The following is a 26,563-nucleotide window of genomic DNA, read 5'->3' as shown; positions in this document are numbered from 1 at the left end:
GGCCTAATATACATGTACCTGGAGTACCAAAAGGAGATGAGAGGAAAAATATTTGGAGGAATAATGGCTGAAGAAAATTTCCAAATTTGATGGAAAAATATAAACACGTAGATACAAGAGTCCATGTCCCCAGAGTATCATGTGACACCTGACCTAGAGCAGAAGCCCATCAAGTGCCTGTTGGCTGAGGGCACTGGTGCCCTGTCTCCCACGCCAGCCCTCCAATTGCTGGGTTCCCAGGGCTGGCCAAGGGCCAAGCCCACAGATGTCCTAAATCTCTCTGGGTGGCTACTGGCCATAATCCGCCCCCCTCAAAACACCTCACCTAGCAGATGGAAACCGCTTGTACTAGTTCTCAGCATGGTGGGAACCTCAGGGTGCTTTGCAAAAACCACATTTTATATTTCATACGGAAAGGAAATTTTTTTGGAAACTTTGCACCCAGTAAAGAAGCACCTTTCAGTAATTTGGGATGAAAATATTTATGGCACCCAGCAGAGCACAAAACAACTCTGGTTTTAAGTCAAAAATCTGTCATTCCGGAAGCAGAAAAGTTCCAGAAAAGGGCAAAGATCATGAAAACGTTGTGGGCCTCAGCAACTTCACCACCCACTCTGGACTCTCAGCTCTCGGGATCCCCCCACCTTGCCTGGGTGGGACGGAAGGACTGACTCAGTGAGTTAGGGGGACCACTGGCCTCAGTGCCTAGCCTGGAGCAGCCCCTCTGTAAGCACCGGCTGGTATTATTATTCCTCAACAACAAAAACTCTCACCTCCACTCCCCCAACTTCATCATCACCCGTGGATATCTCGTTTCTCTGGTTACTAGCCCCGCTGCCTGCTCTGCAACCCCCAGACTATTTAGTTACATGAACTGAAAGATTCCTTTTCTGGCTGAAGCTATATAGATTGAGTTGTTTCTTTCACGTGCGACCTGGAGAATCTAGATCAGTGGAGGCCCTGGCACTGGACACCCCCATCTCCATCTCCTCTGCATTAACCCTTGCTGTCCCAATATATCCTGGCATTGCTCTCTCTGGGGTCACCTTTCCGTATCAAAGCCCACAACTATGGTTCCAGCTGGACTGGACTGTATCCTCTCACACTGTGGACTTGATTCTGTTTGACAACCTCGCCTCTTGATTTTTCTCCCATCTCCGGCCTCCCTTCCTGTACCATGTCCCTGCCCCCATGCCACCGGAAGTCCTCAAGTCCCCAACCCTGAGCTTGTCCTGGCACAGGGCGACTCTCTTCCTTTGGTGGTCTCTACACACCTGTGTTTTCAATGCTGCTCAGGTGCAAATCAGTCTCCAGCCTGCTGTCTGATATCCTGCCAGGTCATTAGTTGCTATGACCCAAACTGAACTAATTTCTTATCTTTCCCCCCAAATCCACTCTTCCTTACATGTTCCCCTAGGTCATGGTGTCACATCCACCCTGCTGATCAAGCCAAGAACTAAAGATCATTCTTGGCTCCTCTCTCTCCGTCAATCTAACCTCCTAAACACCACTCATGCTGCACCTTCTCTTCTCCGTCTAACTCTCTCCTACCGCTCTCACCTCTTGCCGGGATGCCAGTACCAGCCTCCTCACTCAGCCTCCTGCCTCTGACCCTTTCACCACCCAGTGGTGGCCAGGGTCACCTTTCCCCAATGCTGGTCTGGCTGTGTCCCTGCCCTCGCCTATCCTCCCCCTCTTCCCATTACCTTCAGTCCCTCCACCCTCACCCACTGCCAACCGCTGCCTTCAGGACAAGGTCAAAGCTCTCTTGGTCTCCTCCCCAGCCTCCGTCACACTCCAGTTACACCAACTGCATTGTGGTTCTAGAATAAACCATGCTCTCTCTTGCTTCCAGGACTTCACACGGCCTGCCCCCTGCCTAGAATACCCTCCCTCGCCTGTCTCACCCTAGTTCTCTTTCAAGTCTTACAGACGTCGATTTTACCTCCCCTGGGAGGTCTTCCTTAACCTCTGCCCGCTGGGTGAGGGTCCTTCCTCTACTTCCCCATCAAGCCACTCACTAACAAACACTGTGACATCTCAAGGTTGTCTGTCTCCGGCACTGGTCTGTGAACTCTGGGAGGGCAGATGCTCTTCCTCCTCCAGTCACAGGGAGGGGCTCAGTAAGTATTTAATAAATGCATTAACAACAAAACCGCAGGAGCTACCCATCAAAGGTAATCGCCTACTTCTAGTTTACACATGACAGGTATTACATCTGAAAAATTACTACCTGGGAAAGAGGGGGAAAACAAGAAAAACAGACCCACGATTGATGGAGAAGAAAACGTTCTTGTGAATGTCTAGTCTTACAGACTCTGAAGCTGCCATCTGTAGGAGGGGGAAGTCCCTATTTCATGGTCATCCAACAATCACTGAAAAAGGTACTTTTAAAGAAAGTCAGCTGACTCTTGATTCCCAGGGCCTAATATCCCCCAAGTCCCCATTTCCCCATTCCCTCCCACAGCCTACTTTTAGGGACCTGATTTGCTTATTAATCAATACTCGTACCCCAAACAAGACACAACAGCAGCAACATCTATTATTGCTGATTGTTTATTATTTGTTGTATCAGCACACCGGTAAATTCCTTAAATGCACCATTTCATTTTAATTCCTAACACCCCTCTGAGGTCGAAGCCATCATTTTGAGTCTGGGTGAAAAAGGTGCCTTGTCCAAAGTCATACACTCAGAAAATGGCAGAGCCAGGATATGCCCTTGAGCTGTATGACCTGGAGCCCCTGTGTTAGAAGACATGGCCGAGAAAAAGCCAGGCAGCCTGTGACCGGAGATCTGCCTGTTAGGAGGGTGCGGTGGGATGAATTGTGGCTGCCCCCAAATTCATGTCCATCTGAAACCTCAGAATATGACCTTGCTTGGAATACAGGCCTTTGCAGATGTAATTAGTTAAAGATCTTGCTGGGAATTCCCATGTGGTCCAGAGATTAGGACTCCGTGCTTTCGCTGCCGAGGGCCTGGGTTCAATCCCTGGTCAGGGAACTAATATCCCGCAAGCCACACAGTGAGGCCAAAAAAAAGATCTTGCAATAAAACCATTCTGAATTTAGGGTGGACCCTAAATCCAGTGACTGGTATCCTTATAAGAAAAGGAGAGGACACACAGAGGAGAAGGCCACGAGAAGATGGAGGCAGAGATTGGAGTGATGCATCAACAAGCCAAGGAATGCCAAGGATTGCCAAGGATTGCCAGCAACCACTAGAAGCTAGGAGAAAGGGATGGAACAGATCCTCCCTCTGAGCCTCCCTCTAACCCAGCCAATACCCTGATTTTAGAACTCTGGACTTCAGAACTGAGAGAATAAATTTCTGTTGTTTTAAGCCATCTGGTTTGTGGTCATTTGTTATGGCAACCCCACGAAGCTAATACAGAGGGTGTGTGTCTGAGTCAGCCCAAGGGTACTACTACAGACCATGTGCTCCCTCTCTCTCTCTCTCTCTCCCTCTCATCTTCGTGGGCCACACATCCATCCTGCATTCCTGGGAGAAAGCAGGCTCCTTTGGAGGTCACAAAACCACTTGTTTCTTTTTGCTTGCAGCTTATAGGCCACCACCTCTTGCTCTCACTTGATGCTGACAAAAATCCTGAGAAGTAGGTAGGACAGGGAGGTGTGGTCTCCCCATTCTACAGAAGGGGAAACTGAAGTTTGGGGAGGGGAGACCTACTGCCCAAAGTCACCTGGTGTGGCAGGGTGACAGAGATGGGGGGAGGAAGGCACTCCCCTACACTACCTGGTGAGCAAGGAAATGGGTACATCCTTCTTAGGAGGGCAATGAGGCAGTTTCATCTTTTGAAAAAATATTTGAGTCTCTCCAATGTGCCACGCATGGGAGCAAAGGAGGATCAGACTTAAACCAGTTTTTATCAATATTTTAAATGTCATTGTTTGACCTGACAAGGGACTCACACATGAGCAAAAAGACACTCACGCATAATGCTCACTGCAGACCTGCTACAACCTCAAGGTCCATGGTTAAATACACTGTGGTAGACCACACTATGGAATACCACACAGCAGTTAAGAATGCAGTACGCCAGCGTGGCTGTAGGTACTGACATAGAAAGGTGTCTTTCATCTATGATCAAGTAAAAACCAGCATATTACAGATCAAAATGTATAATGCCATTTTTGTTAAAAACAAAATCAACAACCCAAACCAAGTGGTTACCTCTATGAAGGGATAGGGATTGGGATTGGGTTGGAGGGTGAAGAGAAACCTTCTTTTTTTTTTCCTATTAGGTTTAACCATAAGAAATAGTCATTTATGTAATGAGATCTAACCTGCAGAGAATGAAGTATTTGGGGGGAGTCGGGAGGGAGGGAGAATGAAAAAAAAATATATATATATACACACACATACAGACACACACACATATATCTAATGTATACATAACTGGAATCCCTGAATAAGAAAACCAAAACAATGAAACAGAGTGGTTCAAGATATAATTCAAGAAAACTTTCCTGAAATAAGACTTTTTAAAAAATGACCATTTTGGGGGACTTCCCTGGTGGTCCAGTGAGTACGACTCCACACTCCCAATGCAGGGGCCTGGGTTCGATCCCTGGTCAGGCAACTAGATCCCGCATGCGTGCCGCAACTAAGAAGCCCATGTGAAGCAACTGAGAAGTCCGCATGCCGTAACTAAGACCAGGTGCAGCCCAAATAAATAAATAAATAAATATTAAAAAAAAATTTTTTTTAAATGACCATTTTTGTAGGTCAAAATTGGTAGAAACTGACAATTTCATGTGGTTCAACCTAATATATACTGTTCGTTGTTTTAATTTCTTACACTGAGAACTTGTTTGTGTACAGTTTTTAAAAACAAAGAAACATAAGTGGTAAAGCTGGCATATGAACTCAGGTCTACTAGCTTTGTTCTTTCTGAGATGCTCTGTCAATGAGGGGGAAAACATGCCAGAAAAGCTGATTTTTTTAAAGCAACAAGAACGATGATATTGAAAGAGGCTGAATCAAGGTTCTGAGATGCAATCCTCCCTCCCTTAGCAGGGGAAACTGAGACTTGCAACATGGCAATTGCCACCACCCAGTGGACAGTCCATGGACTTGCGCCTGCACCTCGTCTTCTGGGTCCAGGGATCTTCAGACACACCCAGCCAGGGTCAGAGAAGTTGTCCCCAACCCTTGCCTTCCATCTCCCTCCCCCAAAGCCCACCTATCACTAAGCCCTGTGCATTTTAGCATCTAAATGACCCTTGAATTCATCATCTACTTCTCCCATCTTCTGCCACCTCCCTGCCCCAGCCTCCACCTTTTACTTGGAGGATGTACCAGCTCCTCACTGTTCTCCCCATCACTCTTAGATTCTCGTCAGCAGCCTGAGAGCACTTCTTGAAACATAATCATGTCACTCCCTGTGCAGAAAAGGCCTGGGGCTGCTGCCCTTAGAAAGGCCTGCTTGGCCCTTGGCTGACATCTGGGAACTTGGATTTTGGGAGGGTTCCCACCTGGTAAGGACAGCTCACTGTGACCGGACTGTTTGTAAAGACAAGTGGTTTATGTAGAACACCTGCTTTCCTCTGGGTAGTCTGGAATTTTTGGAGTTTGGAAGGTACCCATGTGACCAGCCCCCAAATAAAAACCTTGGGTGCTGAGTCTCTAACAAGCTCTCCTAGCATGTGTTGTCACAATTTGCTGCTGGAGGAATTAGGCAAGTCCCATGTGACTTCACTGGGAGAGGAATCTGGAAGCTTGTGCCTGGTTTCCCCTGGATTTCACCTCATGTATCTTTTCCCTTTGCTGATTCTTCTTTGTAAAAATCTTAGCCATGAGTGGAACTGTATGCTGAGTCCTATGAGCCTTCCTAGCGAATCACTGAACCTGGGCTGATCCTGGGGACCCTAATGCACTCCCTTATTTGAAACTCTTCTTTGGCTTCCCACTGATCTTAAAAATAAAGACCCAGGGAATTCCCTGGTGGTCTAGCGGTTAGGACTCCACGCTTTCACTGCCAAGGGCCTGGGCTCGATCCCTGGTCAGGGAACTAAGATCCCACAAGCAGTGTGGTGCGGCTGGGAAAAAACAAAAAAGACCCAAGTGCCTTCCAGAGACCTATAGCCATTCTGCACGCTGTGGCGTCTGCCTGCCTATCCGACCTCACCTGTCACCAGTCTCTGCTCTGGCCACATGGTCTCCATTCAGCCCTTTGTACTCAATAGGTTCCTTCGACCACAAGGCCTTTGCACACGTGATTTCCTCTGCCTAGAACGCCCACTCCTCTTCCACCTTGTCATTTTTCTTTTCCTCCTTCAGGAGGTCTCCCTCAAGCATCCCAGCTCCAGGAGGCTGACCGTGTACCTCCCCTGTTGCATTCATGCGTGGCCCACATGCCTCCCCAGTGGAGATGGATCCACCTGTTTGTGTAACAGTCTGTTTCCTCCCCCACTCCCCATTAGGGGACTGGGTAGGTGGGTTTCTGCTCATGCCATATCCTCCGTATTCTTCATGCCTGGAAGACCACAGGTTCCCTCCCACTAAACATACCTGGAGGGTGGAATGAATCCCTCGAGCAAATATCTCCTCTTGGGGGACTCACGTACCCCAGAGGCTCACGTACTCTACCGCCACCTCCCCCTACCCTGTCCCCAGGGATTTATGTTCTGAGGAATGCCTATTTTTAAAATCAGGGAAGTCTTTAAATAAGCGTAGCAGCTTTTCCTTCTCTAGGGTGGGGAGGAAGTTTGAGGTTTCATGAAAATAACCACCGTGACGGCTGACTAGTTTGGGCGGGGATGGTGCTGCTGGTAGACTGAGAAGCCTGACTGGTGGCCCAGGTGCCCCGGAAACGTATTCTCCAACTTTTCTCTCCATTTCCTGTAGGGTCAGAAACCCTCCTGACTTGATGGAAGAGTCTGTTGACCTGGCAAGTTGATCATGAGGCTGGGTGGAGACGATGTGGGAAATAATATTTAAGGTAGTGGAAACTGCAGTGATTGTAACTATCCCCAGAGCACCTGCCATTTTCTGAGCTCTGTGCAAAAGCCCTTTGTAACATACAGCAACAACTCGACAAGGTGGGGACTGAATCCTCTTCATTTACAGGTGAGGAAACTGAGAACAGAGAGGCCAAGCAACTTGCTCCAGGTCACACAGCCAGTGAGAAGCAGAACTCAGACTCCGACCCAGGCTGCCTGGCCCAGAGCCCTCTCCCTCCTGCACGACCTCTCTGAATGCTGCCCTGGACCCAGCTCACAGCTGGTGAAGGCCAATGCTGGGCGGGGAGTTCAGCCCAGTGTTACTCAATAAGAAACACATTTTATATCCTGCCACTTAGTACACATTGACATATATACGTTCTATAACCAACACTAAAGTTAACATGTGAGAGACTTATGTTTTCCACTTTATTCTATTTCTTAAAAGGCTGATGGCAGCCCATTAATGGATTTCAGGAATCGCTAATGGGTTGAGTTTGAAAAACATGGGTATGGTGGGATGTACTCTGTCCATTTCCCTGGGGGAGGGAGAGGATGATTGTCAGAGAGGTGGCAGTCCTGCCCAAAGTCTGTGAATCAGCCATGTTAACTGCGAAGCATAAGTCAGGCTGCTATTTGTGTTAACAAAAGCATAGAAAGAAATGAAAGCATAGAAAGAAAAATATATAGTTACCCAGCTAGAAATTAGGACCTATCACCAGTACAACTGAGTCATCTGGGCCACCCCATCCCCCAACATCTTAGTGATGCTTCAGCCGTGGAAAAGATGGGATAAACAAGAATTCAGGGCTCCCCTCTTTCCTGCCCCACTGTGGCTCAGTCCTTGGAAGGAGGCCAGGGCAGCTGCAGTTTAACCAATGGCTCTCAGCTCTGGCTGCACATTGGAACCACCTGGATGCTTTAAAAAAAAAACCCAGTGCCTGGGTCCCAGGCCCCAAGATTGTGATTCAGTTGGTCTGGGGGTGGCCTGGGTGTTGGGATCTCCAGTGTACAGCCAAGGTCAAGAACCAGCATCGTAAATGAACCTGGTGCCTCCAAACACCTTGTGAGAAATGTGCCAAATGGCCACAAGGATTTCTAAGCACACCTGGCAACCAGGTTCCCCAGATGTGGCTGGTGACATGCAATCATCTGAGCTGGGGACTAGGTCAGCTGATGGGCTGAAAACCTACTTCATCCTCATGATGGCGTCAATAGATCCTGTGTTTCAAGCGTTTGTTATAGCCCAGCACCCTGCTAAGTGCTTTCCAGGCACTATCTTGTTTAATCCTCACTGTTCTCACTTTACAGAAGAGGAAAACGGAGGCTCAGAGAGGTGGGAAGGGGCAGGGAGGGCTTCTCAGTAGGGCAGATGTCCACAGCCTGCTGGGGGTCCCTCTGGGCAGAGCTGGCTACAGCAAATCAGGTCTGAGCCATGGCTAAAAACCCCACCAGTTTTTTCTATGACAGAGCTGTTTTCCTCCCCAAAATTAGAGGAGCTGGACAATTAAAAAGCTCCTAAAAGCAATCCTATTAAAACAATTTTTTAAAAACATAACTAACTTCACAAGGTAAATTATTAAAAGGAACTTGTTCTTTGAATCAGTAAGAGGCTTATTTGCTACACGTGGCCCTGGTCCAATTTCCCCAGCTCCCCAGCAATGCTGCTGGGGCCACCCCTTCTTTTGGCCTCTGTGCGATGACAGACAGGCTCCCGCCCCCAGGAGTCCCCCGAGGTGTGTCCTTGGCTCTGCATTCCAACACTCTGCTTGCCCTGATGTTTCTGTGCCCTCACCCCCACCCTTGCGACTTGTCCCTGCAGCCAGACCCCCTGAGGTACCCGGAATCCCCAGCTTTACCTGCTGTCATTCACCCCAATGAGCAGACCTTTACTCCAGATCTATTTCTTTCAGTATTACTATTGTGAAAACATGAGCAAAAAGAAATTAATAATCCCAACACACCAAACTTATCATCTACTTATCTACCCATCTCACTCTCTATGTCTTTTACAATTATAATCGAAGACTGCAGACAACTTTGTATCTTATTTTTTCCCCACTACCTATATGCATCAGACTTATGCCTTTTTAACGGCCAAGAAATTTACCAAGGAGTCAGTGCTTATTATTGCATTTTCTGTTCATTTTTAGCACCTTTATCACCAATTCTAAGGCCACATTTTCTACATATTAACATTTCTGAAGTCTGTCTTACAATTGACCAGTGTCAGTGTTGTGTCACATTAGATCACAGTAAATGGCGGCACTTTTTCTACTTCGTAGCACATAAAATAATGGTGCATCTACAATCAATGGCATCTTACGTGCTAAGAAACACATAAATTTGTGTTTCTAAATTGTGCTGTAAATTATACTTTTTCCTTTTTATCGGTTGTTTCCTTTCCCGCAAGTAAGATGACCAGGTTTGATTATGACTATTTTCATGACTCTTGATACACCCTGTCAAGTTTTTTTCCAGCAGTCGTGTGGGTTGATCCAGCCCCTCGTGAGATGTAGGAGTGAGCCGGTTACACCACAGCATAACCAACATTGAGCGTTTCCGCTTGTTTTTTTGGTTTGCCTAGTAGGGAGCTATAAATGAAGGAAACTGTTCCATTTGCCTTTCTGTGAGTATTAATGATAACTGGAACTCACGGAACTCCTGTTACTGGGTGGCAGACACTAAGCTTCCCATATCTTATCAGGAATTGACACAACTCTACAGAGGGTGATTGTCATCCCTCTGCTGGAAATGCCACCATATTTCATTGATGCAAAGATGAACATTTTCCCACGTTTCCACATTTCTGAAATCAGAATTGGTGGCATGTTGTAAGTGCCATTGGTCATTTCCTCCTCCCACATTGTAAACAGCTTTAAATCAGAAATACTCTTACAATTAAAGAGGCCATCAATTTGACGAAATGCAAGATCACCATCATCATCATCATCATCATCATCATCATCATCATCATCATCATCATCATCATCCCATGGTCCTCTGACCCTCACACTTGCTTCTCCAACTCTGCCCCATCACTCTGCTGCTACCCTGAGCTTCTGGCACTGCCCTGACAGCTCTACCTGGCCAGGCCCCCAGAAGCTCCAAGTGAACAGCTGAAATGGAAGCCAACACTTCCTCTTCACCTTACCCCACCCTTCACAACTAATGTCTCCCCAGATCCAACAAGCCTGCACCCCAGATATCAAGGACAGAATTTATTAGTCCTACTCAGGATGGCCGCACAGTACAGGAGGCAGAGCATTCACTTTGGAGTCAGGCTAGGTTGAAATCTCATTTCTGCCACTTCCTACCTGTGTGATCTTGAGCAAGTAGCTTTACTTCTCTGTGCCCAAATGTCTCTATCTGTAAAATAAGCAGTTGGGAGAAGTCCTTATGGGCTCAGTATTGGCCTAGCATTCTGAGACCATTGCCTCCTCAACTCCTCCCCGTGAGCCTTCAGGAACAGGGGTGGTTAAGTAACTTCTCCCCATTTTCCAGATAAGGAAACTGAGGCTCGGGGAGGTGAAGGGCGTGACCAAATGATACAGGGCTATTAAAATGCAGAGCTGGGTTTTGAATGGTCTGTTTCTGATTATCAGGCTATCTTGAGGTTCCTTCTACAGCTTTCACCTCGGTGACTTTTAACACTTTGGTATGGCGGAAGCACCCTGAACACGTGTTTTTCCTCTATCCTGTTAGAAACACCAAACAGAATTATCTTCTCAAGGCTCGGAGGTCCTTTAACGCTGCTAGTCTTCCAGAATTAATTTACCTTTTCATCCCAGGTGGCCATTTTCCTGTCGTCTCCAGATCTGGAAAATAAGAAAACATTTGTCCAGATCTGTCATCCTACTGTCATTCGCCTTAGTATGTGTTTTCCAACACTTTCTTACAAATTATTTTTAACTTGCTTAGGTTAACAGTCTCTGAAAATAGTAAATAATAAAGCTCAAAGCATGTGGAGAAGGATGTACATCCTGAGTATATACCCAAAAGAATTGAAAACAGGCACTCAAACAAATACATGTACACGAATATTCATAGCCAAAGATGGAAACAATCCATGTCCATTAACATATGAATGGATAAATAAAAGATGTTATATCCATACAATGGAATGTTATCCAGCCATAAAAAGAAATGAAGTACTTTTGCAATATATACAAATATCGAATCACTATGTTGTACACCTGAAACTATTGTAGGTCAATTATACCTCAATAAAAAATAAAAGAGATATGAAGTGCTGACACATGCTACAACATGAATGAACCTCTAAAACATTATGCTAAGTGAAAGAAGCCAGACACAAAATGTCACACAGTACTTGGTTCCACTGATGTGTAATATCCAGAATATGCAAATCTGTACAGACAGAAAGCAGACTGGTGGTGGCCAGGAACTACGGGGAGAGGGGAATGAGAAGTGACTGCCTAATGGGGACAGAGTTTCCTTTTGAGGTGATGAAAGTGTTCTCGAACTAGAAAGAGGTGGTAGTTGCACCACATCGGGAATGTATTATATGACAATGAATTGCTCACTTTAAAAGTTAATTTAAAAAAATTTAATTTTATGTTATGTGAATTTCACTCCAATTAAGAACCAGACAGACATATGTTAGTGTTGAGATTGCTCTGGAAAGCAGCAAAGAATCTAAATGTCCACCAACGAGGGAGGGTCTGGTTGAGTCAGTTACAGTACATCTGGGAGTGGGAGACTCCAGTGCTGTTACATTTCCATATGTGGATGAGGAAAGATGTAATATAACAGGTGCCCCCCATCACATTATAGCATAGTGTGTACAGTATGATCCCATCTATGTGAAAAAATGATATATGCATTTTTTAAAAGTCTGTAAGGATACAGCCAGACTCTTTACAGTGGTTATTGCTGGAGAAAATGGGAGTGATTTGAGGGTGGGGTGGGTATTTTCTTTCTCTTGGCTTCTGGAAGGTCTGAACTTTTACAATGACTATGTGTTACTTCTTAAAACTTATTTTTAACATAGGTGACGTATGTAGTAAAAAATTTAAATACAAAAGGATACTACGACAAATAAGTCTTCTTTCTACTCCTGCTCTTCCCAGAAAGCCTCTCCTACCAGTTTCCCACATAGCCTTTGGAGGTATTCTATGTCTTTCCAAGCACAGCCATATTTATTCTTTTTTTTTCCCCTTAAACAAATGTGAGCCCTCACACTGCTCTGAACCTTGCTTATTTCCCTTTAGGGTGTGGGAGGCTGAAAGATAGCCCCGTCAGTCCTAATCCCCAGAACCTGTGAATAGGTCAATTTACACGGCAAAAGGGACTTTGCAGGTGTGATGAAATTAAGGACTCCAAGATGGGGGATTATCCACGTGGGCCCAGTGTAATCAGAAGGGTCTTTACAAGTAGAGCAAGAGAATCAGAAGAATAGGAGATACGACTACAGAAGCAGGGATTGGAGTCAGAGTGAGATTTGAAGATGTTATGCTGTCTTGAAGATGGAGGGATGGGGTCATGATCCAAAAAATAAGGGCAGCCTCTAGAAGCTGGTAAAGGCAAGGAAACAGATTCTCTCCTAGAGCCTCCAGAAGCAATATAGCCCTGCCAACACCTTGATCTTGGCGTACCAAGACTGATTTTGGGCGTGTGACCCCTAGAACTGTAAGATAATAAATTTATGTTGTTTTAAGCCATCAGATGTGTGGTCATTTGTTACAGCAGCCACAGGAGACTAACACAGTGTCCCAGAGATCGTTCTACGCCGTGTGCTCTAGAGCAAGTGCACTCTTTGGATGACCACACAGGATTCCCCTGAGGAAGTGTGTGTAGTTCCCATTAGTGACCAACATTAGCTTCCCAAAGTTCCAGTTCCTTATATATCATGTGTTATTTTTGTAATTTAAAAAATATTACCATTTTGAAAAAAGATCACAAAGACCTAAAGAAAAAAAGAGTTCTTCTTCTCCCCATAGTACCATGCTTAGGGCACAAGGGACTCAGTTTCTTGCTGGTTGACTGGCAGAGCAGCTTCTGCAACCAGCAGAGTTCACCTGGGTGTGTTCCTGTTCCAGCCCCTGGGGGCCCTCACCCTGCTCTCACGAGGTGGGCTCAAGTGGAACGACCACCAAAAGTGAAGGTGAAGGGAAAAATTAAGGTGCCCTGGAGATTTCCTTCCTCCAAAGGACAGGAAACAGAACTAGCGCATGCATAGAAAAACACCCAAATTCACTAATTCAAGCAACGGAAAATTTAAAACTGCCATAACCTCCCCATTAAACTAGACAAAACAAAAATGAAAAAACCCAGTGCTTGTGGGGCTGTAGGAAAACTTGCACACATTGCTGGGGATAATTTTTCTAAACAGTCACCTGGTAATAAGTGGTATATGCCTTCAGGATGATCATACCCTTGACTTGAACACATCAGTTTGGAAACTGTAACTCAAAAATCATTTGAAAGCAAAAAAAAAAAAAAAAAAAAAAAAAGTGCAATTTGTACCACAGTGTTTAAAGCAAAGTTGGATATTAGGGTTAGAACCTGGAAACAGCCTATAAGCCCCACTGTAGGGAAAAGCTGAGGAAGGCAGTGGGAGGAATGACAATTCTGAGGTCTATGTAGAAATGTAGAAAGAAGGCTATTAAGCAATGAGAAGTAGAACTCTGATGGTTGCACACACTGCCTGCAATTGTACAAAGTTATCGGAACTTTTACTCTTTGCAAGGCATGGCACTGGGTTCTGGGGAATCCAAAGTGAAGAGACAAGAAAAAGGTCTGGGCCCTGGTAGGCTGACATTTTAGCCAGGAAACACATAAGCAAGGTAACATCACCCAGGGCTAAGCTCCGGAAAGAAAAACAGTAATGCAATAAAGGGCAGGCAAGAGTGGCTCCTGCGGCTTGGGGTGGTGAGGTAAGGCTTCTGAGTAGGTGACTTTTGTGGTCGTCTCTGAATTGCAAGGAGGTGCATCACAAGAAGATGGCAAGAAAGAGAATTCCTGGGAGAAGGAAGGGCATGTGCACAGACCCTGAGAGAGGAGAGAATTTAGTATGTCCAAGAAAGAAGGAGGAGGCCAGTATGGCTGTAGTGAGCAGGCAATGGAGTGAGGATGGGGGCATGAGAAGAGTCAGGAATCAATCAGGGCCTGACTGTGCAGAGAGTTCAGTAGACAGTGCTGAGGATCTGGGGGTCGCGGTGGGGATGCAGAGGAGTGACCAGATTCAGAATATGTGGAGGGGTCGCACTTGCTGCTGGCTTAGATGTGGGGGACAAAGAGAGGAGCAGGTTTTGGAGCAAGAATATGCTAGGCTTCCTCCTTCTTGCTAAACTGGTGGTGGGGGAGGGCTTGGGGGCTACAGGGCAGTCCTGGAATTATGCAAGCCTCACCCCAAAGATTTTCAAAACCCTGCCCCTACCAGCCTTGCCCTCGGAGTCAGAGAGGGAGGAGTTGCAGCCCCCAGCCTTGGTCTTACTCAAGAAGCTTCCAGCTGCTGGCAGGGCTGCAGGAAATACCGCTGATCTCAGATAGCTCTGACTTGAGGGTGAAGGACAGAGAAGTGCTTTCAGATGGGTGGGGATGGTGGAGGGGGGCACAGCTTGAGTCACGCACTAGGCTAAGCCTTCACACCAACCATCTCATTTAATCTTCTCGGCAATCCTCTGAGGCACGTAGCACGCTTAACCCCGAGGCTAAGGATAAGCAAAGGAAACAGACAAGGAAATTGAGGCACGGAGAACTGAAGTCCCATGGCTAAGCCTGCAAGAGCCCCCCTGTGCCCAGTGGGAGTGCTGGTACAGGCCTGGGAGTTCCTGGACAGGGGCTGCACCGCTCTCTCCTCTCTGTCCTGGAGTTTAACCTGGCGCCAACCCACTGTTCTTGTTCCTTGGCACCCCCTACCCAGGCAAAGGATTTGTTGCCGTGGAGGTTCTTCCTGCAGGGATGAGCAGGCTGGCTCATCTCGGCCTCCTCCACTATTCCCAGTACTGGTTTCTCCCTGCCGTCTCCCTAGGGGTGCAGGACAGGGCAGGGCAGGCATGATGAGTAAGAGGACTCAGGGGTTCACACCGACCTGGGTGAGTTCTGGCTCTGCCTCTTTTGGCTGTGTGACCCCCGGCGAGTGGCTTGGCCTCTTTGAGTCTTGGTGTCTTCACCTGGAAGAGGGACACAAGGATGGTACCTACCTCACCTGTTGCTGCTGCTGCTACGTGGCATGTGATGAAGTGAAGGCACCTGGCCCATGTAAGCACTCCATACAAAAGGGTAGTTCTTATCAACACTTCCGTTTTCAAGGGGAGATGTGGGTGCTGTCTCCTGTCCTCCTCTCCACTGGACTCTAGAATCCGTGGGCCAGGCAGGGATCCCTGAGTTATCACTGCCTGCCCGCGTTCCCCCAAGCTGGGAAACGCTAGAACCCAGGGCAAACCAGGGGCTCCTGGGATCCCGCGGGGGTCCCTGGCAGGCTCGGACTGGGAGGGCTCGGAGAAGGGCAGCGCGCCCCGGCCGGGCCCTGGAGCACTTACCCTGCGCCCGGCCCGCCGGCGGCCACCGCAGCAACTGCGAGCTCGGCGCCTGCCCGGCCGCCCCGCCCACCCGCTCCTTCCTCCCGCCCCCTCCTCCCGCCCCCTCCCGCCGCCCGCCCTCTAACTCAGTCAGCTGCCGGTCTCGGGCTCTGACCCGCGTCCGTTCCGTTGCCCTCGTTCTTGCCTGTCTGTCGGTCTCCCTGTTGCTCTCTGGCTTCCCCCCACCCGGCCCCCTCCAGCTCCGCAGGCCCGAGCCTGACCTGGGCCTCCTGCAATCCCGCAGATGGACAAAGGTCCCGCCCGTGGGAGCCAATCACGAATCTTGAGAATCCTGGCCCAGGCGACCCTAAGGGAAGGAGTGGGAGGAGGGAACAACTTCCTTCCTCCAACGGGATGTATTGGCAGCGGGTTCACCCGCCTCCCCACCACACACACTCAGGGAAGCAGGGCTGGCTCCGGCTCGCTCCCCCTACCCCCTGCCAACTCCTGGTTACTTAAGGGGGGCCCTGAGTGTCCCCTGCACAGTATCTGCAGGCAGGGGGTGGAGGGTGGGCAGAATGCCCTAAGGGGGTGGCCAACCTCGAAACTGTCAGGATGCCCCTAGAGTGGGGGGGGGAGGTGAGGCTGGAGGTGAAGAGGAGGTGCCCTGCAGCTGGGCTGGTATTGGCACGAGGGAGGAGCCTTCCAGCCTCGAGGCAGAGCACACCCTTGCTCAGGCCGACTAGCGCTCCCCTTCCCCAGCTTTACCGCCCCTCCCCTGCAGGCCCTCCCTCACCCAGGCTTCCCCAGCGCTCTGTCCATACCTTATTTCTGGCACTGTTCACACTGGTCTCAGTTCTTCCGTTAGCTTCCATCTTCCCCAAAAGACCACTTGTCCCAAACTTCCAAGGGCAGAAGCCATCTATCTTCTACACACCTCCCTGCTTCTTCTGGTTAGGTTGGCGGGCAGGGGCGGGGGGGGGGCCCGGGGGGGGGAGTCTCAACTCCTTGGAGCTGTACTAGTTTTCTGTGGCTGCTGTACCAAGTTACCACAGACCTAGTCGCCTAACAGCACAAAAATAACACTTAAAACAACAAAGCACTGGAGGTCAGAAGTCCAGGGGGGTCTCAAAGGGCTAAAATCAAGGTGTTGGCTTGGCTGTGTCCCTTCTGGAGACTCGAGGGGGGAATCCATTCCTTGCCTTTTCCAGCTTCGAGAGGTTGTTTGCATCCCTTGGCTCCTGGCTAATCATTCTGACCTCTGCTTTCATCGTTAGTCTCCTTCTCTAGATCTGACACTTTTCCCTCCCTCTTTTATATGACTTTTTAAAAAATTTATTTATTATTTATGTTTGGTTGCATTGGGTCTTTGTTGCGGTGCGCGGGCTTTCTCTAGTTGCGGTGAGCGGGGGTCACTCTTCGTTGCGGTGCGCGGGCTTCTCATTACAGTGGCTTCTTTTGTTGCGGAGCACGGGCTCTAGGCGCGTGGGCTTCAGTAGTTGTGGCACACGGGCTCAGCAGTTGTAGCTCACAGACTCTAGAGTGCAGGCTCAGTAGTTGTGGCGCACGGGCTTAGTTGTTCCGCAGCATGTGGGATCTCCCTGAACCAGGGCTCAAACCCGCGTTCCCTGCATTGGCAGGCGGATTCTTAACCACTGCGCCACAAGGGAAGTCCCTCCCCCCCCCCCCTTTTAAAAGGACCCTTGTGATTATATTGGGCCCACCTGAACAATCCAGGATACTCTCCCCATCTCAAGATCCTTGACCTAATCACATGTACAATGTCCTTTTGCCATGTAAGGTAGCATATTCATAGGTTCTGAGGATTCAGACTTGAATATCTCTGGGGGCCCAGTATTCTGCCTATCACAGAGATACTGTTTCCATTAGCTTCTATTGAGTCTGCTCCTCCCAATCCTGTCTCCCGCCTCCTGCTGGGTAGGAGGCTTTCTTAAAACATGTCTGATCTGACTCCTCAGTCACGTTTTGTTATTACAACAGTCCCATTCTGGTCCTTAAGGCGTAGTCTGGTCCATTCTAAACTTCCACTTTATATTTTATTAGAAACTCCCTTCCCGCCCCCAGGGCCAGCTAGACAGAGTAGAGGAGTGTGGACTGTTCTTCCCAGCCCTCCCCTGCATTCACTCCCTGAGGGCTGGGGAAGGGAAGAGAGTGAGGGAACAGGTTCAGGTATTCCTTCACCTAACTCCCACCTCAAAGCTGCAATCCTCTTTCTGTTGGTTTTAACAACTAGTCCTGCCTGTAGTTTTAAGCTTAGTACAGACAGCTGGTGATCTCAACAGGCCCTACCAAGGAAAGGCTCAAACACTGCCCCTGGCCTGACCTTCTGGCTGACCCCTGCTGGAGGCACCACTCATTATTCTTCCCATGCGCTTTGTCGTTGACCTACACTGCAGTGTTCCCGGGAAAGCCTGCAGCTGCCAACCTTACCTATGCTCTGGAGGCTGGGGCCACCAGCAGGGACCTATTTCCATACTTTTTTAGGAATCAGGATCCTGAGGGAGCTGGTCAGCAAGTCTGGAGAATTTGGTAATGTTCTCAATACTGCTATCTTCACTGGAATCCCTCTACTACTTAGTCTTCTCAGTGGACAGGAAAACATCTCAGTTGTGTTAACACCTTTAGCAGAGAGTCTGGCACAGCAGGTGCTTTACATTCCATTATGTAATTATGCAACAGCATAAATTGACAAATGAGTACTAAGCATAATACAGTAAGGGTGCCCACCATCACTGCTTCTCTTCAGCATTGTACTGAAGATCCCAGCTAATGCAATAGGACAAGAAACATGAGGTACAAAGATTGAAAAGAGAAAAGCTAATATTTGCAATCAATGTGATTGTCTACCTAGAAAATCCAAGAGACTCAACAGACTGGCACTGGATACCAACTGTGTAGCAGGCCTTTTCTAGATACTTAATATGAGATGAAGGAGCACCTGTTCTCAGAGAGCTCCTATTTAAGTAGTTGAGGAGGTGAGGCCAACAGTCCTTAGGGCAGAGTCACCTGCGGTCCACAGAAAGAATCCAAGAGGTCCATAAACTTGGATGGGAAAAAAATTACATCTTAATTTGCATTAACCTCTAACTTAAATTTAGTACTTCCTTCAGTTATGAATGTAGGTAACAAACCACAGTTGTATTAGCAGCACCCATGATTTTGTAGTCAATCAAAATCACAGATATTTCCAAGTTACAATATAGTATTTGTAGATATCTCAAAATATAACTTATACTCACCACTACTTCAAAATTATAGTAGTTATTAAACTAGTTCTTAGTTCTTATAGTTTAATGTGTTAACAAAGAATTTCATATATTGCTTTATCACAATTAGAAAAATAACTGCATTTCAAGATAACTGGGGTCCTTTGTAAAATGATGCGTTTTCTTTTATGCATTTAAAAACATTACCCTGAGAGGAGGACCCACGTTACAAAAGAGATTAGAAGCTCCTGCTTTAAATGAAGGCCATGTTTTCTGGTTTGGGCGATGCTGACACAGTTCTCTTTCACAAGGCAGTCCCTGCCCCACCGCCCATCCTTCACATTTCTTATCAAGCAGTAAGCCCAGCTTGCTCAAGTATGTGTCAGTCATTGTCCCAGGAGCTTTCTGGGTGTCCTGCCTTTTGATGTTCATGGAGCATTTTGGGAAGCTCTAAGCTTTGGGTCTAGGCTGCTTGCGCCCCTGAAGAGCCAAGACAGTGCCAGTTCTGGTTTTACCCAGTAGGAAGAGAGAGGGCTATCTCTGCTGGTTTTGGTTCCTTCAGGACAGTGTTTCAGCTGTTGCAGTTGACCACTTCCCTTCCTCGGGGAAAAGCCAGGCTCTAGGAGAATGTACGAAAATGGAAAGGAGGAAAGAGAAGTCGATGCGATCTCAGCCAGGGCCAGGGGCAAGGGCTCTGTTTGGATTTCCCAGAGTTACATCTACCGACTGGGTCAAGAGACTCCTTTTCCAGCAGGTATGATTCATCTATACCAGTGACAGCCACACAAGGATGCCTATGTGTAGGTGTGGGTACCTACATAAGATAATGTAGCTACATTAAAAGGTCATGGCTATCTCTGACCCCCTTCTCTGATACTTGGCTCAAACTTCTGCTTCATAGTTCAGAATCACATGAAAGGGTAGTAAGAACATAGGAGTTGGCATCCAAGAGACTTGGGTTTAAATCCTGCCTCCATCCCTTCCCTTGCTAGCTGGGTGATCTTTCATTAATTTAGTAAATAATTTCTGAGTGTCAGCTATGTGCTAGACACAGAATACAGAGGTGAATGAGACAGGTTCCACCTCCTCTCATCGAACTTACTCTTTAGAGGAAGACACAAAGAATAATAGTGGTGGGGATAGAGGTGAAGCCCCACCAAGGTAGGACAGTTGGGAAAGGCCTCTCTGTGATGTTTAAATTAATACTGAAAGCTGATATAGAGCTGACCATAAAGAGAGGGGAAAACCTTCTAAGTGGAGGGAACAGTATGTGCAAAGGGCCTGAGGTGAGCATGAGCTTGGCCTGATGAGAAACCAAAGGTGGCCAGAATTACTGAAAAATGGTAGGAGGGAAAGACAGTGGTGAGAAGTAAGGTCAGAGAGGAAGGCAGAGGCCAAAGGGAAGGCTGGAGTTCAAAGTACAAGAAGCGATGCCAGTTCTAAGCAGGGGGAGAGTCACAGTTTGATATATATATATATATATTTATTTATTTATTTATTTACTTACTTATTTATTTACTTATTTACTTATTTATTTATTTATTTATGGCTGTGTTGGGTTTTCGTTTCTGTGCGAGGGCTCTCTCCAGTTGCGGCGAGCGGGGGCCACTCTTCATCGCAGTGCGCGGGCCTCTCACTGTCGCGGCCTCTCCCGTTGCGGAGCACAGGCTCCAGATGCGCAGGCTCAGTAGTTGTGACTCACGGGCTTAGTTGCTCCGCGGCATGTGGGATCTTCCCAGACCAGGGCTCGAACCCGTGTCCCGTGCATTGGCAGGCAGACTCTCAACCACTGCGCCACCGGGGAAGCCCTATATATATATTTTTATTGTAGTTAAATATATGTAACATTTTAACCATTAGAAAGTGTACAATCAGTGGCATTTAGTATATTTATAATGTTGTGCAAGCTTCACCACTATTCAATTTAAGAACTTTTTCATCATCTCAAAAAGAAACCCTGGGCTTCCCTGGTGGCGCAGCGGTTGAGAATCTGCCTGCCAATGCAGGGGACACGGGTTCGAGCCCTGGTCTGGGAAGATCCCACATGCCGCGGAGCAACTAGGCCCGTGAGCCACAACTACTGAGCCTGCGCGTCTGGAGCCTGTGCTCCGCAACAGGAGAGGCCGCGACAGTGAGAGGCCTGCGCACCGCGATGAAGAGTGACCCCTGCTTGCCGCAACTAGAGAAAGCCCTCGCACAGAAACGAAGACCCAACACAGCCAAAAATAAATATAAATAAATAAAGAAATTGACACTTTACTTTAAAAAAAAAGAAATCTTGTACCCATTAAGCAGTTACTCCCCATTCCTGCCTACCTCCAGCCCTAAAGCACCCACTGATCTGCTTTCTGTCTCTATGGATTTGCCTATTTCAGACATTTCATACAAACGGAATCATATAATATGTGATCTTTTGTGTCTGGCTTATTTCACTCAGCATGTTTTTGAGGTTCATCCATGTTGTAGCACGTGTCAATACTTCCTTCCTTTTATGGCTGACTATTCCACTGTATGGACAGACCACATTTGTTTACCCTTTCATCCACGGACATAGTTTGACTTTACAAAGGTAACTCTGCTTGCTGGGTGGGGACTGGATTATAGAAAAGGCAAAAAAAGGAAGTACAGGTGAGAGATAATGATGGCTTGAACTAGAATGTTGAGAAGAGGGAAGGAAAAAGGGCATGGGTTCGGGATCCATTTGGGATATTGAACAGATGAGAAACTGAGGGATTGGACATGGAGGGTGAGGAAGAGGCTGGGGCCCTTGAGTGCACAGTGGTGCCATCACTGAGATGGAGAAGGCTGGGAGGGGAACAGGTAAAGGGACGTCCTAGTTGGTTTTGATAATGTTTGGTTTGAATTGTTAAAGTGGCAGTGTCATGAGGGCAGTAGGATTTGAGTCAGAGATTTAAGGTGTGATCTTGTGATAGAAGAACTATATATTTTGGGTTTTGTCCCTGGGATCCTGGCCAGAGCTCCTAAAACTTGTAATTTCCTAAGTGATAAGAGTAATAGGAGCATCTTTTCTTTCTTTAAAAAAAAAATTTTTTTTTTTCTTCTTGGCCACACCACGTGGCACATGGAACTTCCCCGACCAGGGATCCAACCCGTGCCCCCTGCAGTGGAAGCGCGGAGTCAACCACTGGACCACCAGGGAAGTCCCAGGAGCATCTTTTCTTATATTTGGTTTTGTCCCCAGCTCCTGAGATGCTCTAGTAATTAAGTTTAAAGGACCATCTCTTGCTATTCAAAACGAGCCCCTTTGAACCACACCTGAGTTTATATTAATGAAGTGACTTTGGAAAGCCCCCAAGGATGGGAGGCTGGTTGCCAGGGGAACCAGCTAAGGGGTTAGATGGTTGCAACTTTTAGTCCCCCACCTCTCTTGGGGAGGGGAGAGGGGCTGGAGGCTGAGTTAATCACTGGCAAGGAAGGATGGCATCACCCAGATTGGTCTAGATACTGGCAAGGATACCAATGATTTAGTCAATTACATCCTACACAATGAAGCCTCCATTAAAAATCCTAACTGAAGGGGTTCGAAGAGCTTCCAGGTTGGTGAACCTGTGGAGGTGCTGGGAGGGTGGTGTGCCTGGAGAGGGCATGGAAGCTGTGTGTTCCATCATCCAGTACCTTGCCCTATGCATCTCTTCCATCTGGCTCTTCCTGAGTTGTATCCATTTATGGTAAACCCTAATTTGGAGTAAACCATTTTCTACAGTCCTATGAGCCATTCTAGCAAATTATTGATTGAGGAGGGGATCAGAGGAACCTCTGATTTATAGGTGGTCAGTAAGAAGCACAGGTGACAACCTGGACTTGCAACTGTTGTCTGAAGGGTGGAGGGCGAGAGAGGGGAAGGCGTATGGGGCTGGGCCCTTAACCTGTGGGGTCTGTGCTAACTCCAGGCAGTTAGTGTCAGAATCGCTTGGTGTGCAAACCCCACACATTTGTTGAAATGAAAGTACTGAGTAGAGAGAAAAACATGGAGTTTTCCTTTTAGGGGGTCATGGGCACACAGCTGGTGTTGAAAACCATGGACCAGGCTGAGATTTCCCCCTCCCGAGTGTAGACAAAGTGGCCCAGGACTGAGCTAGAGATGGATCAGGTGAGGAAGAGGCTGCAAGGGAGACAGAGTAACCGGGAGGTGGAAGGAAAAACCCAGAGCATGTAGGATCCTGGGGACCAAGAGGAGAATGTGTGGAGGATGGAGGAGTGAATGGTGTCAGATGCTGATAGGAGTGGGCTGAAGAGTGCAGAGAGGGAGGGAAGTGGAGGGAAGGCACAGAAACCACTCAAGGAAGAATGAGCGCTCACGAAAAGGAGCAGAGAAACAGGGCAGAAGTCGGAGGGCTGGTAGGGCCAAGGCCGTAGTCCCCCTGGCCTAGCACGGAACCTGGAATGTAGGAAGCTGCGTTTATTCAGCTCTTACTGTATGTCAGGCGAAGATGTGCTAAGCATCTTCACAGAGAAGACGGTGAGTTACAAGGCCACACAGCTGGTAAGAGGCAGAGGTGGGGCACGAACCGTGCCCCAAACATAGGATTCTCAGTGGACTCCTCTTCCATCTGTGCCAGGAGCAGTGGGTGCCAGCGTTCAGGGGTCAGGTTTTCCAGTTCTCTGGAATCTTTCCTGTCGAAGTGGGTGAGACTTTTACACTGGGAAGAAGAGGACAGAAGGCACTATAAATATTTTCTCTCACTGTGGTGAGCAGAACCTCAAACTAAAAGATTTAGCAGCATCGCTTTGTCCCACCTGCTGGTTACTCATGGAAACTACTCTCGCCCATGTGGTTTGGCCCTCCTGGCCAGCTGGAGAAGGTCCAACCAGATGGATGGGTCCTACATTAGTCCAAAGGTAGACTGACTCCCCATCTTCTCTCCACCCAGGAGATCAGTCTAGACCAATCTGGGTGATGCCATCCCTGCTTGCCAGTATCTGTTTCAGGAAAGGGCATATGACCCAATGCTCTGGCCAGTGAGACCTGAGGGGAAGCTTGCTCTTTCCAGGAGCATCGCAGGAGCCTGCTGCCTTTCTCCTTCCTCTAGTCCAGGTCTGGACCTAATGCCTGGAGTGCACTCCTGCTCCCCGCTTGAGGAGGGCAGAGCGAGGGGCGGAAAGCACCCAGGCCCCTGATGATGCTGCCGAGTCACCGATCTACTCAGCCCACAGCCACTTGCCTAATTCTGCTTTTGAGAGATGATACATTTCACTATTGTTTGGGTGAGGATTTCTGTTACTTATTGCCAAGAACATCCAGCGCTTGTCCACACTTGGACACTTGTTGGGTTTTGGCTGCTACTTAGCATCCATTCCCGTTAAGGGAACTGACTCACCTGTTGGGTCCAGTCTGATGGAACTGTTCAAGGGGTCCCCTTCTTCTAGCTGAGGGGTGGGCACGTGACCCAAATGGAGCCAATGGGAGAGAGACAGACAGCTCACATCAGGGCGGGGTCTGCAGTGGAGAAGCTCTGGGGTTGCTGGTGTCTGTCTGTGCCAAGCCTGGGTCTCCAGCCTTCCCTTCCATCTTGTGGGTGTCTCACTGCCTTCCAATAAACTCCCTGTTTGTTTCTGTCTGCCTGAGCTGGTTTCTCTCATTTGCATCCAAGGAACCCAGGCCAGGAGCTGAGGGAGAGAGAGATAGGGGAAGTTCCTGCTGTTAAGGTACATGTCCTCAGTGTGGGAGGCGGAGCTGTAAACATCCCACTGGAATGTGTGGCAGAACAACAAGGGCAGGGAGCATGGTAACTGGGAGAAAATAACAGCCACCTGCATTGAGTGCATGCCTACTGCATGTCAGGCACTGTGCGGGCACATTCAACACATCTCCTTGTTTAATCTCTACAACAACCCCGTGAGGCAGGAACTCTGGTGAGTTAGGATTAGGTCCTGCTGTCAGAGAAAGTCCGAAGTATCAGTGGCTTAAACAAGCCAGAAGTTATTTCTTGTGCCAAAGGCCGGAGGTGCCTCCGTTCCACAAAGCACCTTCCAGCTCGCTGCTCCACCTTCCTAGGGCCTTCATCGTCACGGTCAAAGACGGCAGCACCTGCGCTTCAGGCAGGAGGACGGAGGATAAACAAGAAAAGGACACTAGATGGGTGTATGCCAGCCATCTCTTCAGAGCGGCTTCACAGCACTGCTCCCACCCCATGGGGAGCCCTTGGTCCCAGGACACCCAGCTGCAAGGGAACATGGGAACTGCAGTCTTTATTCAGGGCACCTTGTGCCCAGCTAAAAAGTCTATGGTTGTTGAAGAAGTGGAGAGAGATCTTTGGGAAACGGCCAGTAATTCTACAGATGAGAAAAACAAGGCTCAGACAGGCGAAGTCACTTGTCCAAGGTCACCCAGCCATGAAGTGGCGAGGCAGGACGTGACCTCAGTGTCCACGGGAGCTGTGGTTACAGTCACACAGAGGAAAGCAGAGCCACAGGGCAGCTGCGGGGAGGAGGCCTCTCGGGGGAAGTGGTAGTTAAGCTGGGTCTTCTCGGTTGGGAAAAGGGGAAAGAAGGACATTGTTAAGAGCCGAGGTCTAGAGGAAAGAAAATCATTTCTCGGGGTAGCATCTTATAAAGTGCACCCTGGTCACAGCCGGACTATCTCCAGCAACGGGGAGCTCATTACCTGTGAGACAGCTCGTTGTATTTGGGCGTATTTCTAGTCAGGCTTCTCCCTTAGAAAGCGTGGTGGCCCTCTTTAGCGTTTCCCTGCTCGGCATCGTCCCCCTCCTTCTGGTAATGTCAGCCATCCCCTAATTTCAATCCAGGTGGTTTGAGAGAGGCTGATCCAACCAGGCCAGTGGGGTTCCACAGAGGACTCTGGCTGGAACTCTTCCCTGAGAAGTCCTCTGCTGGGACTGCTATTTGCAAGGATGGGTAAGCCTGGACCTGTGGGGCATCATGCGGAGAAGGCCTGCCTGGGAGTTAGGCCAACACAGAGGAGAGCAGAGGCATCTGATGGAAAAATGGAGGCTGCATCCTGCTGACCTCATTTGAGGCCCTGCATCCAGCTGTGCTCAGAGCCCTGGTCATGTCAGTCGCACAAGCCAACAAATTCCCTTTTTGCTACAGCCAGTCTGATTGGTATTCCTGTCACTGCCAACTAACAGAGGTAGAAATGGCAGCCCTCTTTTTATCACCACCTAGGAGGAGGTGGGGAGTATCTGTGTATTTTATGAAAGTAGTAGGGCTTACAGCAGAGTTTCTGCAAGTGTGGTCCATGAACCCGCAGTATCTGCGTCACTCTGATACTGAACTTGATGAATGCACTTTCCTGGGTCCCAATTTCCAAATCAGAATCTCTGGAGGTGAGGCCCAGGACTCTGCATTTTGTCAAGCACTCCAGGAGGTTCTCGTGTCACCCAATCTGAGAAGCAATGGCTGAAACAGGTGACCTGGGATCCAACAAAGATCCTGCCACCAACTTGGACATTACAACAAGTCTCTTTAGATTTCCAGTAACAGCCAAACAGAGCCCTTCCCTTGACTCATTGTTTCACGGGTGCCCAGCACAGTGCTGTGGAAGTGCTTTATGCGTGCACCCCCCATGTAATCCTCACAACCACTGAAAATCTTTATTTTAAGGAAAGGAATGGAGGCTCAGAGAGGCTTATTGACTTGCCTAATGTCACTCTGTTGGTGAATTTAAAACCAGTTTCTGTCTGTCCCAAAATCCCCACTAGTAAGCACCTTGCCAATACTACCTGCTCTGTCTTTAGAATGAAAAAAGAACTTTTTATATGCTGGGCACGTGGCCTTTTTACTCACGTAAGAAAAGGAGTCTTGATTCCTCCTTGCTCCACCCCCCGCCCGCCCCAACCTGATAACTCCCCCGAAGCCCATTTCCCACCCCCTGGTGTCTGTCTTCTTTCTGTCCTCACTGTAACCATC

At 48.2% G+C, this 26,563-nt stretch overlaps 1 protein-coding gene across 3 annotated transcripts in view; it reads right to left on the bottom strand.

Moving 5' to 3' along the window:
* The window catches only part of HVCN1 (hydrogen voltage gated channel 1), a 29,827-nt gene extending 14,020 nt beyond the window's left edge, over positions 1 to 15,807 (bottom strand). Inside the window, exons 1-3 of one of the 3 annotated variants that reach the window (XM_061169743.1) lie at positions 15,728 to 15,807; positions 15,017 to 15,098; positions 10,739 to 10,778 (exon numbers count right to left, since the gene is read on the bottom strand). In XM_061169743.1, the coding sequence (XP_061025726.1) occupies positions 10,739 to 10,759 (21 nt within the window). In that variant the 5' untranslated portion in view covers positions 10,760 to 10,778; positions 15,017 to 15,098; positions 15,728 to 15,807. Of the gene's footprint in view, positions 1 to 10,738; positions 10,779 to 15,016; positions 15,099 to 15,467; positions 15,482 to 15,621; positions 15,700 to 15,727 lie in introns of those variants that run through there. The other 2 variants (XM_061169744.1, XM_061169745.1) reach the window with 2 other exon arrangements.
* Between the last annotated feature and the right edge of the window lie 10,756 nt (positions 15,808 to 26,563).

This window comes from Eubalaena glacialis, chromosome 15, assembly GCF_028564815.1.
Source record: "Eubalaena glacialis isolate mEubGla1 chromosome 15, mEubGla1.1.hap2.+ XY, whole genome shotgun sequence".
In the NCBI taxonomy this organism is placed as follows: Eukaryota; Metazoa; Chordata; class Mammalia; order Artiodactyla; family Balaenidae; genus Eubalaena; species Eubalaena glacialis.
Note: the sequence above shows the minus strand (reverse complement) of the source record. Positions and strands in the feature narration are given on the sequence as shown.